Consider the following 19,533-nt stretch of genomic DNA (forward strand, 5'->3'; position numbering starts at 1 on the left):
CAAGTCTGTTGGAAATACATAATGTGTGAAGTATTTCAAGGCAAGGCTACTCAGCCACTTAAAGAGAGATTTCAAGTGACAAAGGTGGCATCAATAAAGTCTTCAGTAGGGGAAACAGGTTGAAGGCTTCTCTCTCTCCCTCTCTCTCGCTCTCTGTCTGTCTGTCTCCCTCTCTCTCTCTCACTCACTCTTTCTTTTGGAACAAGTGTGTTGGTGGTTTGAGAAGCAAACTCTACCAGAAACCGACCAGTGAGATCTCATAATATTTGCAACAACATCTACATCTGACTGCATCCAAGAAACCAGCTAACCTAAATTGGCCGCAATTCTGCGTTTCAAGGACAATCAAAGGACACTTCACTGTATATTCTTTTGCCTTTTTAATTGGGCTCTAACTACTCTTAATTCTGATATGTGGGTGTCTGAATGACTACATCAAGGCTGAATGCTTGACATCGCATTGTTATTATTTTTCTCAGGATTAGTGGTTAATAAATTGCTCTTTCTTTGACTCAAGAAAACCTTGTTTGATTGGCTTCTTATTGCCCACAGCTTAAATAGCTAAATACATTCTGATTTGGAAAAAGCACATCCTTGTGAAAAAGAAAATGAAGCCTTTGTTACTAACTGAGGAGATTGAATTGAGGGTAACCAGTTCACTCTCACCTGATCATAACATCACCCACTTTTTTTTTAACATTGATAAAATGTAAAATGATTTCTTAGTTTTGTAGTATAGTATTGTATCTGAGTCTATGCCAATCACATGACCATTTTAAAAGGCCTCGTTGCTTACTTTCTTTAAAATGTTACCTCATTACCTGTTATACCAGACAAAACAATTTTAATTCTCACTTTTTTCTGGAAGTGCAGTAAATCCTTTTTATAATGTTGGCCTGAGATTATTTTGCAGTTGTTGAGACTGAGTGTATAGAAAACTGCTAATAGCTGTCTATAATCTAATTCATGTACATTGGCAGGAAGTGTAATGAGTGGGAATTGTATTGGATTTGGAATTTGTGGTTTCAAAATGTTATTACATTTCTGTAATGAATAGTTGAAAAGAGCAAAGAAATCATTGTATTTCAGTGGTTAGCCTAGTCAATTAGAGCCTTGTTCCATGGAGTAGTCAAGTCATGGGTCTGTACCCAAAATTCCGATGTGTCAAGGAATGGAGGGCGAGAGAAATAAACTTAAGGTATCTGATTGCTAAAGTAGCAGACACATACTTCAAAGCAATGATAGAAAGCAGTGTGTACATAACTTTGGGCTATGTGGGGTTGATAAACAATGAACACACTAACACCAGCACCATAAAGAATGCATTGCTTCAAGGAGGCAGGCGGGTTTGAGGTTATCTGTACATTATATGGTTAGCAGCTATTGGTGGCTATCAGCTTGCAGTCAATGTGAGTCCTTCCACCCCCACCCCAAATTGCTGCATAGCAATCAGAAATGGGAAACCTCATTGATTTTTCACCTTTCTAACCCAAGGGCATGGAACTCAATTGCTGTTCCTACTATTGGCTCAGCTGAAATAATTAAACTTCTCAAAATTGGAGTCAAACCAAAGATTTATCGGCCTGAATGGCTCAACCCCTCTCTGGATAAACATCATGACTATCCCCATTTCCAATCTCAATGATAAAGAAATCTAACCAAATTCTTTATAAAAATACCTGGAAAAACTCAGGTCTGGCAGCATCTGCGGAGAGGAAAACTTTTTTTTTGCAAAAATATACTTTGTTCATAAAATATCTTCAACAACGTTCCAAACCATTTCAAAATCACCATCACAAAAGTACAATCAGGTACAAACAATGAATATTACAATCATTTGCAGACATTTATTTTGAGCTGTACAACCCGAGGGGCTCCACACAGTTCCCAGTCCCTCGACAGAAAGGTCTTAGGCAGTGACCCTTCTCCATTGCGCCTTTGCGGCAGCTGCCCCAAGCTTTAGTGTGTCCCTCAGCACGTAGTCCTGGACTTTGGAATGTGCCAGCCTGCAACACTCGGTCGGGGACAACTCTTTGCGCTGGAAGACCACAAGTTTCGGGCAGACCAAAGAGTGTCTTTCACCGAGTTGATGATCCTCCAGCTGCAGTTGATGTTTGTCTCGGTCTGTGTCCCTGGGAACAGCCCGTAGAGCACACGGTCCTGTGTCACAGAACTGCTTGGGATGATCCTCGACAGAAACCACTGCATCTCTCTCCTGACCTTCTTTGCAAAGGCACAATCTACAAGGAGGTGAACAACGGTTTCTTCCCACCACAGCCACCACGAGGGCAACGTGCCGAGGGGGTGAGACTCCTGGCATGTAGGGAGGATCTGAAGGAGGGCCTTTCTCACCACCAGCCAAGCTACGTCTTGGTGCTTGTTGGAAAGTTCTGGCGATGAGGCATTCTGCCAAATGACTGACAGTCTGTTCGGGGAACCATCCCACTGGGTCCACCCTCTCCTTTTCCCTCAGGGCCTCTAAGACGTTACGTGCCGACCACTGCCTGATGGACTTGTGGTCAAAGGTGTTTCTCTGCATAAATTTTTCCATGAGGGCAGGTGGTACGGCACGGTCCAACTACTTGGAGCGTTCTGTGGCAGTGTGGCCAGACCCATCCTTCGCAACACCGGGGACAGGTAGAACCTCAGCACGTGGTGACACTTGGTGTTTGCGTACTGAGGGTCTACGCACCGCTTGATGCAGCCACACACAAAGGTGGCCATCAGTATTAGGGCGATGTTGGGCACATTTTTCCCCCTTTTATCTAGAGGCTTGTATATCACGTCCCTGCGGACACGATCCATTTTCGACCTCCAGATAAAGCGGAAGATGGCTCGGGTGATCACCACCACGCAGGAGTGTGGAATGGGCCAGACCTGCGCCACGTCCAGCAACAGCGAGAGTGCCTCACACCTGATGACCATATTCTTACCGCAATGGAGAGGTAGCGTCGCTCCCACATGCCCAGTTTCCTTTTCACCATAGACATTCGCTCCTTCCAGTTTCTAACGCATGCCCTGGTCCCTCTGAACCATATCCCCAGCACCTTCAGGCCGTCAGTCCTGACAGTGAAGGGGGACAAAGGATCGGTCAGCCCAGTTCCTGAAGAACATGGCCTCGCTCTTCCCACGATTTACCTTGGCTCCTGAGGCCAGTTCGAACTGGTCACAGATGTGGATCAGTCTGTGCACCGACAGTGGATCTGAGCAGAAGACGACGACGTCATCCATGTACAGGGAGGCTTTGATCTGAGTGCCTCCACTGCCTGGGATCGTTACTGCTCTTATGCCCGGATCCTTCCTGATGGACTCAGCAAAGGGTTCTATGCAACACACGAAAAGAACAGGCGAGAGAGGACAGCCCTGCCTGACTCCAGATTTAATCGGAAAGCCATCTGATTCCCACTCATTGATTGAGACTGCGCTACTGATGTTAGTGTAGAGCAGTTGGCTCCAATTGCGAATTCCCTCCCCAAACCCCATTTTGGAGAGCGCATCCACCATGTAGGTGTGCGATATTCTGTCAAAGGCCTTCTCCTGATTCAGGCTGATGAGGCAAGAGTCCACACTCCTGTCCTGTACATAGGCAATCGTATCCCTGAGTAACTCGTGGCTGTCAGAGATCTTCCTGCCTGGCACAGTGCAGGTCTGGTCGGGGTGGATCACCAATTCCAGAGCGGATTTGACCTTTTTGGCGATGACCTTGCATAGAATCTTATAGTCCACATTCAACAGTGAAATGGGTCACCAATTTCTAATTTCCTCCCTTCCCCTTGTGCTTGTAGATGAGGGTGTTAATGCCTTTCCTCATGGATTCTGACATACTGCCCGCCAGGAGTATACTCTCGTACACTTCTAGCAGGTCTGGGCCGATCCAGTCCCACAGAGCTGAATACAACTCCGCCGGCAAGCTGTTGCTTCCGGGAGTTTTACTCTTCTTGAAGGACTCAAGGGCCTTAGTCAGTTCGTCAGGAGTTAGCGGTTTGTCCAGGCTCTCCCGTGTACTGTCGTCTAAGACCTCCGTGATAGAGGACAGGAAGGCCGTGCTGTCTGTGGGTTTCACGTCATACAATCCGGCATAAAAGGATTTGCTGATCCTCAAAATGTTGGACTGTGATGACTTTACTGAGCTGTCTTCTTCCTTCAGGCTGCTGATCACAGAGCTCTCTCAGTGTACCTTTTGGAAGAAGAAATGTGAGCACGTCTCATCCTGCTCCATGGAATGGACTCTGGAACGGAAGATGATCTTGGAGGCCTCCAAGGCAAAGAGCGAGGCTTGCTGGCTCTTCACCTCTTGGAGTTTCTCCTTGACATCGACCCCCATCGACTGCAGCCGGAGCAGATTCTGCATGTTTTCCTGGAGTCCGGACATTTCTCTCAGTTCCTTTCTAACTTTCTGGGTGCCTTTGAGGAAGACAGTTAACGTTTCGAGTCCATTTGACTCTTCGAAAGAGCTAAGTAAAAATAGAAAAGAGGTGAAATATAAGCTGGTTTAAGTGGGGGTGGGACAGGTGGAGCTGGACAGAGGGCCAGTGATGGGAGGAGATAGCCAAAAGATGTCATAGACAAAAGGACAAAGAGGTGTTGACGGCGGTGATATTAGCTAAAAAATGTGCTAATAGGTGACATTAAGGGTAGAAAGTATTACCAGCAAGGTACAGATAGCCCTAGTAGGGGTGGAGTGGGGGAAAGGGGTTGAAATAGGCTAAAAGATAGAGATAAAACAATGGAAATACATTTAAAAATAATGGGAATAGGTGGGAAAAGAAAAATCTATATAAATTATTGGAAAAAAGGGGGATCGGAAAGGGGGAAAGGATGGAGGAGAGAGTTCATGATCTAAAGTTGTTGAACTCAGTATTCATTCTGGAAGGCTGTAAAGTGCCTTGTCGGAAGATGAGGTGCTGTTCCCTCAGTTTGCGTTGAGCTTCACTGGAACAATGCAGCAGGCCAAGGACAGGCATGTGGGCATGAGAGCAGGGTGGTGTGTTGAAATGGCAAGCAACAGGGAGGTCTGGGTCATGCTTGCGGACAGACCGAATAACCAAATTCTTTTCTGGCAGAGTACACTCAACTGTAGCAACTATGATCCTCTTGTTAGGAGACAAATACAACAGTAGCCATACAAGGGGCCTACCCAGAAAAGCTGTGGAAAACAGCAACGGAATGCCATTCAATACCACATTTTTCTAACTGATCTAGCTTGAAATGTTACATTCTCTGTGGCAGTAAAACACATCTTAAAAAGGCAACTAATATATATAGGTGGTAGATAAATGTGCACTATAAACACAGTTTTCTTAACATTGCAAGATAGAAAGGTGGACAGATGACATGCTTATATTTTTCAGGTGAAATGAGTGAGAGCAAAGCAAAGAGAGTTCGCATAAAGGAAGTGGACAGCTGGACATTGAACATTCTCATTGACTATGTTTACACAGCTGAACTTCAGGTTACAGAAGAGAATGTACAGGTACTGTGTGAGTAGATCATGTTTAATAACAATGATAAAAACAATCAAACAATTAAAATAAGATTGTAGACATGCACCTTTTTAGAACTTGGAAAGCGATTGCAGTTTAATAATATTAAAGCCCATGTAATTTGAAACCAGTTTTCAGAGTTGTTCGCTATTTGGTGGTTAACCTGTGTCTTTAAATGTCCTTTTATGTGTGTGTGTGTGTAAGTGCATGTACATTTGGGAAATCAAGGTTAAGTAGGCTGTAGTCTCCAAAATTCGAATTAATTATGAGCTAAAGTGGACATGATCTGCTTTCCCAGTGGGTTGGTACTGAGCTCTATATGTCCCAATTACAGGTCTGTGCTGAATTAGCTGATTTCAGTTGGGGCAGCAGTTGGTCAGTGCAGCTGACATCAGTTGCTCCTATAGCAGAGCGATGGAAAAGCAGCCAGAATTTCTGCTCTAATCTTGCTGCTAAGTATGGATGGGTGAATGTTGGGTTAGGACTGGCTGGGGCTCAGCTGTGATATGCCCCCTGATGGCCAAATTGCACTACAATTGGTTTCAGCATTTTGGTTAGGAAGGGGAAAATGAGCTCGAGCAGCATTGTCCACCAGAAATTACTGACTAGTGACAGCTGTTGCTCTGGTGGCATTTATTTTACCACTAATTTTAGGAGAAAATACCTTGCATATACTCATAGGTAAGTGAACTTCATGTATGTATGTTTAATCGGCATTCACGTGTTTATTTACAAGCATCTATCACCGTTTAAGTATCAGAAAGCACTCACACATTTCATTTTGTCTTGCATTTTTCCAGCAAACACCCAAAAAGATTAAAGTACATGTACACACTCTGCAAATATGGGTTTTGAGGTCCCATGACTGGCTACTATTCATTTTTATTACCAATCAGAAATGTAGTTAGCTATACCTATACTCCTGGTTTGCTGCTTTGGGCTAATATATTGGACAGCCCTGAGCTAAAGAGTTCCCTGCTGTCTAGCCACGCTATTCAAAGTAGATATATGGATTTGAAAGGAGTTTGAACTTTTGTTGATACACCTGGCTTTGAATACGCTGCTGACACTCATTGTCTAGGTACAAACATTTTTGTTACCGAATCTGAAATGTATATTAAATTTAAAATACTTAGGTGAGCTGCTGAATGGGGCCAAGAACTATTAATTAATGCCTTCAGGGGATGAAAGGGAGTGAGAGGAGAAAATTGGAAAGGCTTGGTTGTGGTGAGGGGTACGGGGGAAGGTGGAATGAAATATTGATATAGCTGGTGCAAATGATTTACTTACATTCTAACAGAAGTGAGCAATAATTGACGAGGCAAGTGCGAAAAATTTGTGGGTGGGATAAAAGTTGACTTGTGCTTTGTGAGATTTAGAAGGTTTGAAACATCAGCCTGCATACGAAAGCCTCCTCCATAATTATGGATAATGTTGCCTGCATTATGCAAGTAAATGTATTTTTTAAAATAGTTATAATTTCATTGGTCTGTGACTTAGCAATACAGGAATACAAGGTTTTAATTAAGTATTAATTTTGTTTTCTGAACATTGGGATCCTTTTTAAAACTGAGCTAGTATCATTAGACATTGCTCTCTGTGCACTAATTTATCTCTTAATATATGTGAGGATTTTGAAAGAAAAATAGTATAAAAGGGGTCTCCACTTCATCACTGCCCCCTCAAAGCAAATTACCAGACTTGATCAACTCAAGCTCTTGACTGAAAAGGGATTGGGAGGTGGTGGGGGGCTTTGGGGGGAGCGGTGGAACACAAAAAAAGTGTGAAATGTCAATTTTCTGTTCAAACTTCTGCAGTTTATAGAAATCCAGCGGGGGTTGAGGCTGTCATGATTGTTCTCTTTTCAAAATAGAGTGGCCTTTCTGCTGGTGCATTCAGTAGATTTTCTGGCTCACTTCCCTGTGTGCCCCCTCTTCTGACTCTAGTCAGCGAACCTGCTACAGATGGCAGAGAATAATCAGAAATGCTCCCCAGGCTACAGTGGTGAACACTGTTTCTAGCTAGCTGGAATTGCAGTACATAAGGAAGTTGTTGATCAGTTGATTGGCAATTGTTGCAGGCTGGTTGCTCTTGCTGATAAGGGCAATGGACTTTAGGTCTTGAGCTCCCTCCTCCATCCCCACCCCCTTTCTGTTTCCCCCTTCCTTTTGTTTTTTCCCAATAAATTATATAGATTTTTCTTTTCCTACCTATTTCCATTATTTTTAAATATTTTTAAATCTTTTATGCTCTCCCCACCCCCACTAGAGCTATACCTTGAGTGCCCTACCATCCATTCTTAATTAGCACATTCGTTTAGATAATATCACCAACTTTAACACCTATGTGTTCTTTTGTTCTGTTGTTTGTGACATCTTTTGATGATCTGCTTCTATCACTGCTTGTTTGCCCCTACAACCACACCAACCCCCTCCACTTCTCTCTCTCTCTCTCTCTACCCCCCCCCACCCACACACACACACACACACACACACACACACACACACACACCTTAAACCAGCTTATATTTCAACTCTTTCTTGGACTTGAACTCAAGTTCTGTCGAAGGGTCATGAGGGCTCGAAACGTCAACTCTTTTCTTCTCCGCCGATGCTGCCAGACCTGCTGAGTTTTTCCAGGTAATTCTGTTTTTGTTTTGGATTTCCAGCATCTGCAGTTTTTTTTGTTTTTATATTATGGAGTTGAGTGTTGTTGGAGAGGACTCAAAGTTTTTTTTGGTATGCAGTAGTTTGGGGAATATCTGCCAATTCTAGTTGCCTATCTGATAAGGGCCATCTTGATAGTCAAAATTTGACTAACCTATTGTGTTTACCAGTGTTGAGGTTTCCCTGTGAGATTTAGACACTTCAGCAAATACACATAAGTGCATCCCCACAAAGCACAAGTCAACAGTTATCCCGCCCACAAATTTTTTGCACTTGCCTCTTCAATTACTGCTCACTCCTGTTAGAATGTTAGTAAATCATTAATGACCAACTTACAGAAGCAAGAGTGCTGCTTGGGTAGGACATGGAATTCTGTTTGGCCAGGACCAAAGCTCATCACAGAGATAAAAACAAAGATAAAAACAACTGCGGATGCTGGAAATCCAAAACAAAAACAGACACACAGAATGGACTCGAAATATCAACTCTTTTCTTCTCCGCCGATGCTGCCAGATCTGCTGAGTTTTTCCAGGTAATTCTGTTTTTGCCAAAGCTCATCACTACTATTGATCCTATTTCCTGAAATTTATGGCCACTGGAATTGTTCAGCTACAAGAGTGGGCATAAAGGAACAATCTCCTCTTGCCGGTTCTGACTTTCTGTGGATAGTTGAAACAATGGCCTAGCTTTTGTATTAATAGTAATGGTGAGGCTAAATCAGAAAGCAGCTTCTGGGGTATGTGCTTGCGTACTTGGATGCCGAAAGTTGCAATCTGAGTTACACTGCCCTCCGCATGTTGGCCATAATAGAAGCTTGCCCATATACTGTCATTGAAAGGCACAAAATGGCACAAAGTTATTAGGCGGAATTTTCTGAGCCTGCTGGCGGTGGGCGTGATAGGTGGTGCACGCGGAAAATATGGCGCCACCTGCTTCATGATGGCGTGAAGGCAGGTCGCAATCCTCCGCTCAGCCTGCCGATGGTGGGCCGCACTTCCTGCCTCCAGTCCTTGGGGAGCTAATTGCAATACATCAGCATATAATTAAAAGGCCATCCCGCCAGGCTCTTGGAACCTCAGCATATCGTCTCTCCATGTCGACGGGAAAGCACACCGACGTGTTTCACAACAGATTGCAGGTGACGTACGTTTGGCGGCCTTCACTTTGGGGGAAACTGAGGTGAGTGAGCAGCGTTCTACACAGCTCGCCCGTTGTTTACAGGCCTTGAGGCGCGGGTGGGGACGCCTGATGCCTGGCCCCGGCGGTGACTGTTGAGGGCGGGTGGGGGGGGGGGGGGGCGGTGGGGGGCGTGGTATTGTCTGGGGGCAAGTGCTGGCCAGCCTTGGAGGCAACTGCTGAGGGAGGGGGGGCTGTCTAGGAGCAAGTGCTGGCTAGCCTCGGAGGCGACCATTGTTGATGGAGGGCCAAGTGCTGCCTTGTCGCTGCTTCTGCGAACAGGTAATTGAGGTGGAGGGCAGGGGAAGTAAGGGAAATGGCCACGTATTAGGGACATCTGTATAAACTGACCATCCCTCTGCAACTGAGACAGATCAGACACAGCCACAGTGATATGATTGGGGTCAGGCTTTTAGCCTGCCCGTTCATGCAAGCAACATGGAGGCACCAAAGGGCCACCAAGTGCTCCATACTTTACCTCCCCTCCTGGCATAGACTTCGAGTCTGCCACCACTTTATTGGACCACGGATAGTTGGACTGCACACATTGTACAAACTCCTTGCCAATGCTGGCCATGTAGCAGTCACTGCTGGAGGCACTGTCAGCCCCGTGCAATCTCAGCAGCCTAGTTTGGACCAGTGTCCAGCATGTCACAGGTTGAAGGGGCAGCCATGCAGTGCACTCACCTCTGTCCATCTGAGGGGTGACCAGCACTGTCCAGGAAGCATTGAGGAGGCAATCACACAGGGCCAGGAAAGGTGCTAAGTACAGCCATGATAACCATGTCTGTCTCTCTTTCATGCTGCAGGAGCACCATGGATCCTGGTAACCTATCTGTGTGCCTGATGGCCAACAGAGACCATTGAAGACAGGAGAGAGCGACTGAGGCTCCTGGCTGTGCAAAGGAAGGAACAGTAACCTCATGAAGAAGGGGTGCAGGGGCTCCCACACACACCGCCCAGGAGTCACAGTGAGCCATGGCTGGTCGGCGTCTATTGACACCCAGGATCTATAGACGCCGCCTTCCATTCCTGCAGATGACTTGAGAACCAGTGTTGCCGACTGCGCATGTCTAGGGACCTGGTGGCTCACATCTGCCACTTACTGCAGGACTTGGCGCCAAGGGGACATGGAGGACGTAAGAAATAGGAGCAAGAGTAGGCTATTCAGCCTCTCAAGCCTGTCCCGCTATTCAATAAGATCATGGATGATCTGCCCCAGGCCTCACTCCTCTTTCATGCCAGGTCCTCATAGCCCTCAACTCCCCTATATTTTAAAAATCTATCTACCTCCTCTTTAAATACTTTCAGTGATCTAGCCTCCACAACTCTCTAGGGTAGAGAATTCCAGACATTCACTACCCTCTGAGAGAAGAAATTCCTTCGCATCTCAGTTTTAAATGAGTGCCCCCTTATTCTGTAGCTATATCCCCTAGCTTGGGATTCCCCTGCTAGTGAAAACATCTTCTCAACATCTACCCTGTCAAGCCCCCTTAGAATCTTGTACATTTCAATAAGAGCATCTCTCATTCTTCTAAACTCTAATGAATAAAGACCTAACCTGTTTAGCCGTTCCTGATAAGTCAACCCCTTCATCCCAAGAAGCAGCCTACTTAATCTCTTTTGAACTGTCTCTGGTGCCAGTATATCCTTTCTTAAATGTGGGGACCAAAACTGTACACAGTACTCCAGGTGTGGCCTCACCAAAACCCTGTACAGTTGTAATTAGATTTCCCTATTTTTAAACTCCAACCTCCTAGCAATACAGGCCAGAATTCCATCTGCCTTCTTAATTACTGTACCTGCATCCAGTGGCTGTGAAAGCGACCACGACGCTCAATTTCTACGCCAGTGGCTCCTTTCAGGGTTCCACAAGCGACCCCTGGGGTTTCGCAATCCGCCACCCGCAAATGCATCCATGAGGTCACAGATACCATCTTCTCCATGGCACACAACTTTGTGCATTTCGCCTGGGACCACCACAGCCAGGATGCAAGGGCCATTGGATTCACCCTGATCTCGGGATTTCCACAGGTGTAGGGTGTGATTGACTGCACTCATGTGGCGCTCAGGTCTCTGTCGCTACACTCGATGGACTTCGTCAACCGCAAGGGCTTCCACTCACTGAATATGCAGCTGGTGTGCGACCACCTGTATCCTGTAGATGTGAGCACACGGTTTCCAGGGACTGTGCACCGTGAGTCACTCGCAGATCCCTGCAGTCTTCCAGGGTCCACAGAGGCTGCAAGGATGGCTCCTTGGGCTACCTGTAGAGGCCGTGGCTGATGATACCTGTGCGGCGGCCTCAGACTGCAGCAGATTGACGCTATAATGAGGCTCGTGCAGCAGCTCGCAACTTGGTGGAGCAGACCATCGGGATGCTGAAGATGCGGTTCTGGTGCCTGGACTAGTCTGGTAGAGCCCAGCAATACAGTCCACAGAGTGTTCCACATCGTCATCATCATCTGCTGTGCCCTTTACAATCTGGCGTTGCAATGGGGAGAGGAGCAGACTGAGGAGGAGATGGAGGAGCTTCACATTTCCTCCGATGAGGATGCTGATGGGGACGAGGGTGAGGGGTTCCTCGGTTTGTGACGATGATGAGGATGAGGCTCTCGCACTGGCTAGTCAAGACAGGCACACTCTGGAGGCCCTCATAGCTGCAAGATTTGTGGAGGAAGATGACAACATGCAGTGAGGTGCCCCATAGATCCTTACATCGCACCTGTGAATATTTTGACTCCAGTCTGGCTTATGGCAGCGCCAATACCCTCTGTGAGATTCTCCTGTCATGGAGATGCAGAGGAGGCCTAATAGTGGCTTGATTGTAGGGGGATGATGACAACATGCAGTGTGGACACTCCATAGACCTTCACATAGCCTCTGAGAATGCCTATCTCCTGTCTGTCCAAGGGCAGCTCGCTTGCACTCCACAATCAGGGCCATCTCAGACGCAGCCATTAAACTTCAGACACATCTGATGTTGTGCCTGTCTTCAGCACCTCAGCTCTTCAGGAGCTGGTGCACAGCACCACTGGTTGCAGATGCTGGTGTGATGGGGGCCAGTCCCACTTTAAAGATGCTGAGAGCACACAGGGAATGAGAGAGTTCGTGGCGCCTGCCCACTCTGGCAGCAATGACAGCACTGTCGAGGTGCAGGAATCAGTAACGTGTCCAGGGAGTGTGAAGCTTGACCATCACTGTGGTCTGAAGGCTGCACAGAGCACAGGGAAGAGGCCCTGGACTGAGACACCTGCCTTTTATCTTGTACAGAAAGGATTCACATCTGAGTGACAAGAACACAGCTCATCAGAACAAGAAGGCACTGGCAGGGAGACATTCTTAGGAGTTTATTAACAATAGTGAACAGTATGTACAAGTGGCTATGCAACTAATTTTACTTAACTTTCCTAACCATGCCGCTACATCTTGGTGTTCCTTGGGCATCCACAGCACAGGTGGAGGCAGCCTGCTGACTGTGACGCCCTGTTTGTGATGACTTTGGCAGGCATCCTCTGCAGGGCCGAGAGTTGGGGGCAAGGAAACCCGCCTTCACCACCCTCCCAGGCAGCGCATTCCAGACCGTCAACACCCTCTGGGTAAAAAAGTTTTTCCTCACATCCCTCCTAAACCTTCTGCCCCTCACCTTAAACTGATGTCCCTTCATGACTGACACTTTAACTAAGGGGAACAGCTGCTCCCTGTCCACACCCCTCATAATCTTGTACACCTCGATCAGGTCGCCCCTCAGTCTTCTCTGCTCCAATGAAAACAACCCAAGTTTATCCAACCTCTCTTCATAATTTAAATGTTTCATCCCAGGCAACATCCTGGTGAATCTCCTCTGCACCTCCTCCAGTGCAATCACATTCTTTCTATAATGTGGTGACCCAGAACTGCACACAGTACTCCAGCTGTGGGCTCACCAAGGTTCTATACAATTCCAACATGACCTCCCTACTTTTGTAAACTATGCCTCGATTGATAAAGGCAAGTGTCCCATATGCCTTTTTCACCACCCCACTGACATACCCCTCCGCCTTCAGAGGTCTATGGGCACACACGCCAAGGTCCCTTTGTTCCTCAGAACATCCATGTGTCACGCTGTTCATTGAATACTTCCTTGTCAAATTTCTCCTTCCAAAGTGTATCACCTCATACTTTCCAGGGCGCATCAAATATGGTGGTTGGCTAGCCCATCACCTACCCTGACATAGTCACCACAATACAGGTGCCGATATCAGCAGTCTATCCACTATTTTGAAAAAAATAATTAGCAGGCAATTGAGCTTGTTAACCAGCCAATTGACTTGAATATAACACTGCCTCCACCATAATATGGGTGGTAGGCTTGGCCTGAATAGCCAAGTGGTTATGGTACTGGGTTTGTAACCCTAAGATCAAGAGTTCAAATCTCACAATGGCAAACTATGAAACAATGTAACTTTATCTGAAACAGATGGAAACAAGTTTACTCAAAAGAGTATCAAGAGTTCAAATCTCACAATGGTAAACTATGAAATAATATAATATGGGTGGTAGGCTTGGCCTAAATAGCCAAGTGGTTATGGTACTGGGTTTGTAACCCTAAGATCAAGAGTTCAAATCTCACAATGGCAAACTATGAAACAATGTAACTTTATCTGAAACAGATGGAAACAGGTTTACTCAAAAGAGTATCAAGAGTTCAAATCTCACAATGGTAAACTATGAAACAATGTAACTTCATCAAGAGTTCAAATCTCACAATGGCAAAACTATAAATGGTTGGTAGGCTTGGCCTGAATAGCCAAGTGGTTATGGTACTGGGTTTGTAACCCTGAGATCAAGAGTTCAGCTTGGCCTAAATAGCCAAGTGGTTATGGTACTGGGTTTGTAACCCCATGATCAAGAGTTCAAATCTCACAATGGCAAACTATGAAACAATGTAACTTCATCTGAAACAGATGGAAACAGGTTTGTACTCAAAAGAGTTATAGTACTGCCTGGGGCTGCATTTGAGTGCTTCAGTTGGAATGTGGTGAGTGAGGCAATTCACTGAATAGAGAATAAATGGTTGGTAGGCTTGGCCTGAATAGCCAAGTGGTTATGGTACTGGGTTTGTAACCCCAAGATCAAGAGTTCAAATCTCACAATGCTAACCTATGAAACAATGTAACTTGAGCTTGGCTTAAATAGCCAAGTGGTTATGGTACTGGGTTTGTAACCCCAAGAGCAAGAGTTCAAATCTCACAATGGCAAACTATGAAACAATATAACTTTGGTGGATTCAGTTGGTTCCCTGATACTGAGGAGAGAAGGTGTGTGGTGTTGGTGTTGCTGCTCCTCAGTGTTTCAACTGTTTCTGCTGCTGCCTTTGGGGTTGTTGCTTCTGCTGTGTGCTGCTGCTGCTTCTGCTGCTGCTCCTCCAGTGCTGCTGCTGCTGCCTTGCCCCTGTGGTGCCAAAGGAGAGAGAGGGAGAGAAGAGAACAGTTGCTGCTGTTGCTACAGGACAGGAAGGCCAGGAGGCCAGGACTGAGTTGAAAAACAACATCCTAGGTGGGTGTCTGAACTGTGTATTTTTGTTTAAGGTGGGGGCAATTAAGGACTGTGTTTTGTAGGGGGAGGCAAGAAGACTGCCAGAGGAGTTGGGGAAGGAAGAGAGGGAGGGTGTGTGTGTGTGCTGAAACCATCTTTCTGCCACCCCTCCCCCCCAACCCAGCCCTTTTCCCAGTAAGGCCAGCAATAGCTGGTGAAGACATCGCCTCCCCCTGCCTGAAGAACATCAGGCCCCCACCCACCGTCCATCCACCATCGAAGACACCCACCTGGACATTTACCTCTTTCCCTCCTGTGCCTCCCTGTCTTTTACTCCTCTCCCTCCTCTCCTCTCCTGCCTAAAAGAGGGGAGGTTGTTTCTACCTCTCTCCCCCACCCCCTTTCCTCAAACAAAATGGCCAATCCTTCCCAGGGTGGGCGTGGCTCTGGCCCTAAGGCCAATTCACCATCGCCTGTGGCCGGGCCCTCGAGGGCTAATGTGGAGGCGGTTTTGTCACCGGTGGCAGGGCCTCAAAAAAAGAAAACCTATGCGGGCATGTGGTTGCTTCTGCGGCTCCAGCTGCTCCCGCTGCCCTGTCACCATTCCGCCTCCTCACCAGGGCCCTTGGGGTAAAGAGCTATGCTCACCCTGAAATGACAATAGAGGCCTGCGTAAAGGCTATGGCTGGGGTCGTCGGCCCCTCAGCCATTGTCGCGGCCTCTAAAATGTGTGGGAAGGCCATATTCTTCTTGAGGTCCGAGCGGGCGGTGCACCTCGCCCTGCAAAAAGGACTCACTGTGGGCGGGACTTTTCTGGCGGTGGACCCCCTTGAGGCCACCGCCCAGAGAATTATTATTTCGAACATCCCGCCTATTCTATCCAGTGAGCTCCTCCTCCCCCACCTTAATAAATTGGGGGAGGTCAGGTCGGGGGTTGCACCAATCCCGCTCGGCCTCAAAGACTCGGCCCTCCGCCACGTGTACTCCTTCCGGCGCCAGGTATTTGTCCGCTTGGCCCGGGAGGAGTGCCTGGAGGGGGCCTTCATTATCAATTTTGAGGGGACCGCCTATCGGGTCTTCTGGACCGTGGAGGGCGTGCAGTGCCATGCTTGTAAGGAGGCGGGGCACGTGAGGAAGAACTGCCCCGCCTCCAAGGCCACGAGCCCCACCCAAGCGGCCACGGCTGGCACCGCCCCTCCTCCCCCCGCCACCACTCCATCTCCCTCCCCGCAAGGGGAGGCGACGCCGGCGGCCACTGCCATCTCGGCTGCCGGTGAGGCGGGAGGAGAGCCTCCGCGCCGTAAGAAGGCGCGGAGGAAGACCCGCAACCTGGAGGCGGCCCCTGAAACGCCCCAAAACCCCCAAACACCTGCAAGCACCGGCTCGGGGGAAAAGACATCATCCGGCCCCGACGTCGTGTCCGCGTGTGCTCCCGGGCCCGTGGGTGCTAAGGCGCCGAGTGCTGGGCCCGGCGTTGTCCCTGCGCGTGGTCCCGGGGCCGGCGGGGAAAAGACGCGGGACCCCGAGCCGGGGAATCTAACGCCCAAAACCCTGAGGGTGGAGTGTCCGGGAGGGCTGGACAAGGAGGAGGGGGCCTCGGAAATGGAGGTCTCCCTAGCCCCCCAGCCTGACCCGGAAGAGACGTCACACTTCGGAGGAGGAGGTGGGTGATGCCCAAACTGAAGAAGTTGGGTGTGTCCCTTCCCCCGATGAAGAGGTGGTGGCGTCTCCACCAAGTAAAATCTCGCCCTGTCCTCTGGGGGAACTCAAAACCCCTGCACCGACTCCCACCACTGTTACCCCCGTCAACCTGATGCAGTCCCCTGAACAGGGCCCCTCGGGGGTCACTGAAGGCACCTCCCTTGAGGTGGTGCCCGACTCGGGAACTCTCGATACCCCCGAGGTACCTTCTGGCTCGTCGGGGGACTGTAGCTTTCAAAATTTAAAAAATGTTAACGGGTCATTGGGTGGCGGCGAAAAGGAAGGCCTTCCCGCTCCATCCCAAACCTTAGCACCGGGCGTCCTAGTTTTGGGTCAGGAGCTTGTCCTGAGCTCCCCGGACGACCTGGTGCCGGGAGGAGAGCGGGCATCAGAACTGCCGCTGCCCTCTGACCCAAAACGTTTAGAGGAGACCAGAGAGGACCCCTCTGGCCTTGATCCTGGGGGTGGGATCGAGGTACAGGTGGGGCCAGCTGGCAGCTCCGAATCAGCCCCCGTACTCAATGCGGGGGAGGGGTCGGAAGCTGGAGGCGACGACCTGGAGGAGGACGGGGTGTCCGTGGTGAGCGCTGGAGATTACGCTGAGTCGCTCTCAAGCGAGGCGGTGGATCCCCTGGTGCCCGCCACTGACTCCCCCCTCATCCCCCCAAGGGAACTCCGGGACTTTTTGGCGAGTCATCGCGGTCGCCGAGACAAGGTTCAGTTGGCCTTGGACCGGTGGCATTCTTTTCCGCTGGTGTTCTGGTCCACTCGCGAGGCTCTCAAGTCTCCTGAGTTGGATAGGAACGCGCGGCGGAGGGTCCAAACGTTTCTCGCTGGGCTCCTGAAGGAGAGGAAGGACTAAAAAGTCCTCTTCTTTTTAATGACTTAAGGTGAAGGTTTGATGTACCTTTGACAATGAAGACGACTATAGCCAGCCTCAACATCCGCGGCAGCAGGGGCGCACAGCGCAGGTTCCAGAACTTCTCGGTCCTCAGGGACGGGAAGTATGCGTTGTGCTTCCTGCAAGAAACCCATACCGTTCCGGGAGACGAAGCCACGTGGCTCCTGGAGTGGCGAGGGGGGGTCTACATGAGTCACCTAGCCTCCAATTCTGGCGGGGTGGCTATCTTGTTGGCCCCGCATTTTCAGCCAGAGATCTTGGGGGTCAAGGAGCCGGTGCCAGGCCGGTTGCTGCACCTGACTGTGCGTCTGGGGGGGGCGGTGCTTCACTTTGTGAATGTGTACGCTCCCCTGGGCACGCAGCAGCAAGCGAGCTTCTTTGAAGAAGTGTCCACTCATCTCGGCTCCATCGACGCTGGCGAGTGCATCGTCCTCGGGGGGTATTTCAATTGCACCCTCGGGGTCCGGGACCGTCACGGTACCCCGCACTGCACGCGAGGTGTGAGTAAGTTGCGGGACCTGGTCAGGTCCTTCGACTTAGTGGACGTCTGGCGAAATCTCCATCCTGACTCCAGCGTGTTCACCTTTGTGTCACCTGGAGTCAGAGCGTCCAGACTCGACCGCCTTTACGTTTCGAAGGCGTACGTGTCCTGCGTTCCGGCTGCTTCTATACAGCAGGTTCCGTGCACGGACCACCGTCTGGTGTGGGCGGAGCTCACTTCGTCCTGCGCTCGGACGGGGTCCGCGTACTGGCATTTTAATAACCTGTTGTTGGAAGACCAGCGGTTCCTGGACTCGTTCCGTCACTTCTGGGCCGGCTGGAGAAGGAAGCGGGGAGGCTTCCCCTCCTTGAGGCTATGGTGGGACATGGGCAAGACTCACGTCCGAGTTTTCTGTCAAGAGTACGCGAAGGGGTCGACAAAGACGCAAATCCAGGGTCGAGGAGTTGGAGAAGGAGGTGCTCGACCTGGAGGCACCTCTCCGTCAGCCCGACGCGGACCCGGCCCTGCGGTCGGTGTACGATGAGAAGAAGGGCGCGCTGCGGGACCTGCAACTGGTCGGGTCTCGGGGCGCGTTCGTGAGGTTGCGGATCTGTTTCCTTAAGGAGATGGACCGTGGCTCTCCCTTCTTCTACTCACTGGAAAAAAGGCACGGGGTCCGTAAGCAGCTCTTTACGCTGCTGGCCGACGACGGATCCCTTGTCTCGGATCCGGAGGGCATCAGGGCCATTGCCCGAGATTACTACTCTGCCCTGTTCTCTCCGGATCCGTCCAGTGAGGAAGCTTGCAGAGTTTTGTGGGAGGACCTGCCGCAGGTCGGCCCGGAGTGCGCCGGAAAGCTCGACTCCCCTATAAGTCTGGGGGAGCTGACCGGCGCACTCGACGGTCTTTCTAGGGGCAAAACCCCGGGACTAGACGGGCTGACCGTGGAGTTCTTCAGGGCGTTCTGGGACGTCTTGGGGAGCGACTTCGCGGGGGTCCTGGGGGAGAGCATTGCTACCGGGGAGATGCCCCTTTCGTGGCGCAGGGCCGTGATTGCCCTGCTGCCGAAGAAGGGGGATCTCCGCCTTCTTAAAAACTGGCGCCCGGTCTCCCTCCTCAGCACGGACTACAAAATCTTCGCCCGAGCCATGTCTTCTCGGCTCGGCACCGTGCTGGACCACATGATCCACCCTGACCAGTCCTACACCGTCCCGGACCGAACCATTTATGATAACATCCATCTGGTCCGGGACATCATCCACCATTCCCAGAGGGCTGGTCTGTCGAGCGCCTTCCTGTCTCTCGATCAGGAGAAGGCGTTTGACAGGGTGGATCACGGATACTTACTCGGAACTCTGCGAGCTTTCGGGTTCGGGACGCATTTTGTCGCCCGGATCCGACTTCTGTACACCGCCGCGGAGTGTCTAGTGAAGGTTAACGGGTCCCTGACGGCGCCCCTTCGCTTTGGGAGAGGGGTACGTCAGGGCTGCCCCCTGTCTGGCCAGTTGTATTCTATTTGCGTGGAGCCTTTCCTGCGCCTCTTGTGGAGGAGGTTGTCGGGATTGGTTCTGCGCGGGCCAGGCATCGGGGTGGTCCTTTCGGCTTACG

The 19,533-nt window shown here is 49.6% G+C and overlaps 1 protein-coding gene across 2 annotated transcripts in view; it reads left to right on the plus strand.

Moving 5' to 3' along the window:
* Window positions 1-19,533, plus strand: part of klhl2 (kelch-like family member 2) — a 151,659-nt gene that overhangs the window by 40,334 nt on the left and 91,792 nt on the right. For both annotated transcript variants that reach the window (XM_041189927.1, XM_041189937.1), the window contains exon 4: window positions 5,352-5,473. In XM_041189927.1, the coding sequence (XP_041045861.1) occupies window positions 5,352-5,473 (122 nt within the window). The remainder of the gene's footprint in view (window positions 1-5,351; window positions 5,474-19,533) is intronic.

This window comes from Carcharodon carcharias, chromosome 1, assembly GCF_017639515.1.
Source record: "Carcharodon carcharias isolate sCarCar2 chromosome 1, sCarCar2.pri, whole genome shotgun sequence".
NCBI classification, from domain to species: Eukaryota; Metazoa; Chordata; class Chondrichthyes; order Lamniformes; family Lamnidae; genus Carcharodon; species Carcharodon carcharias.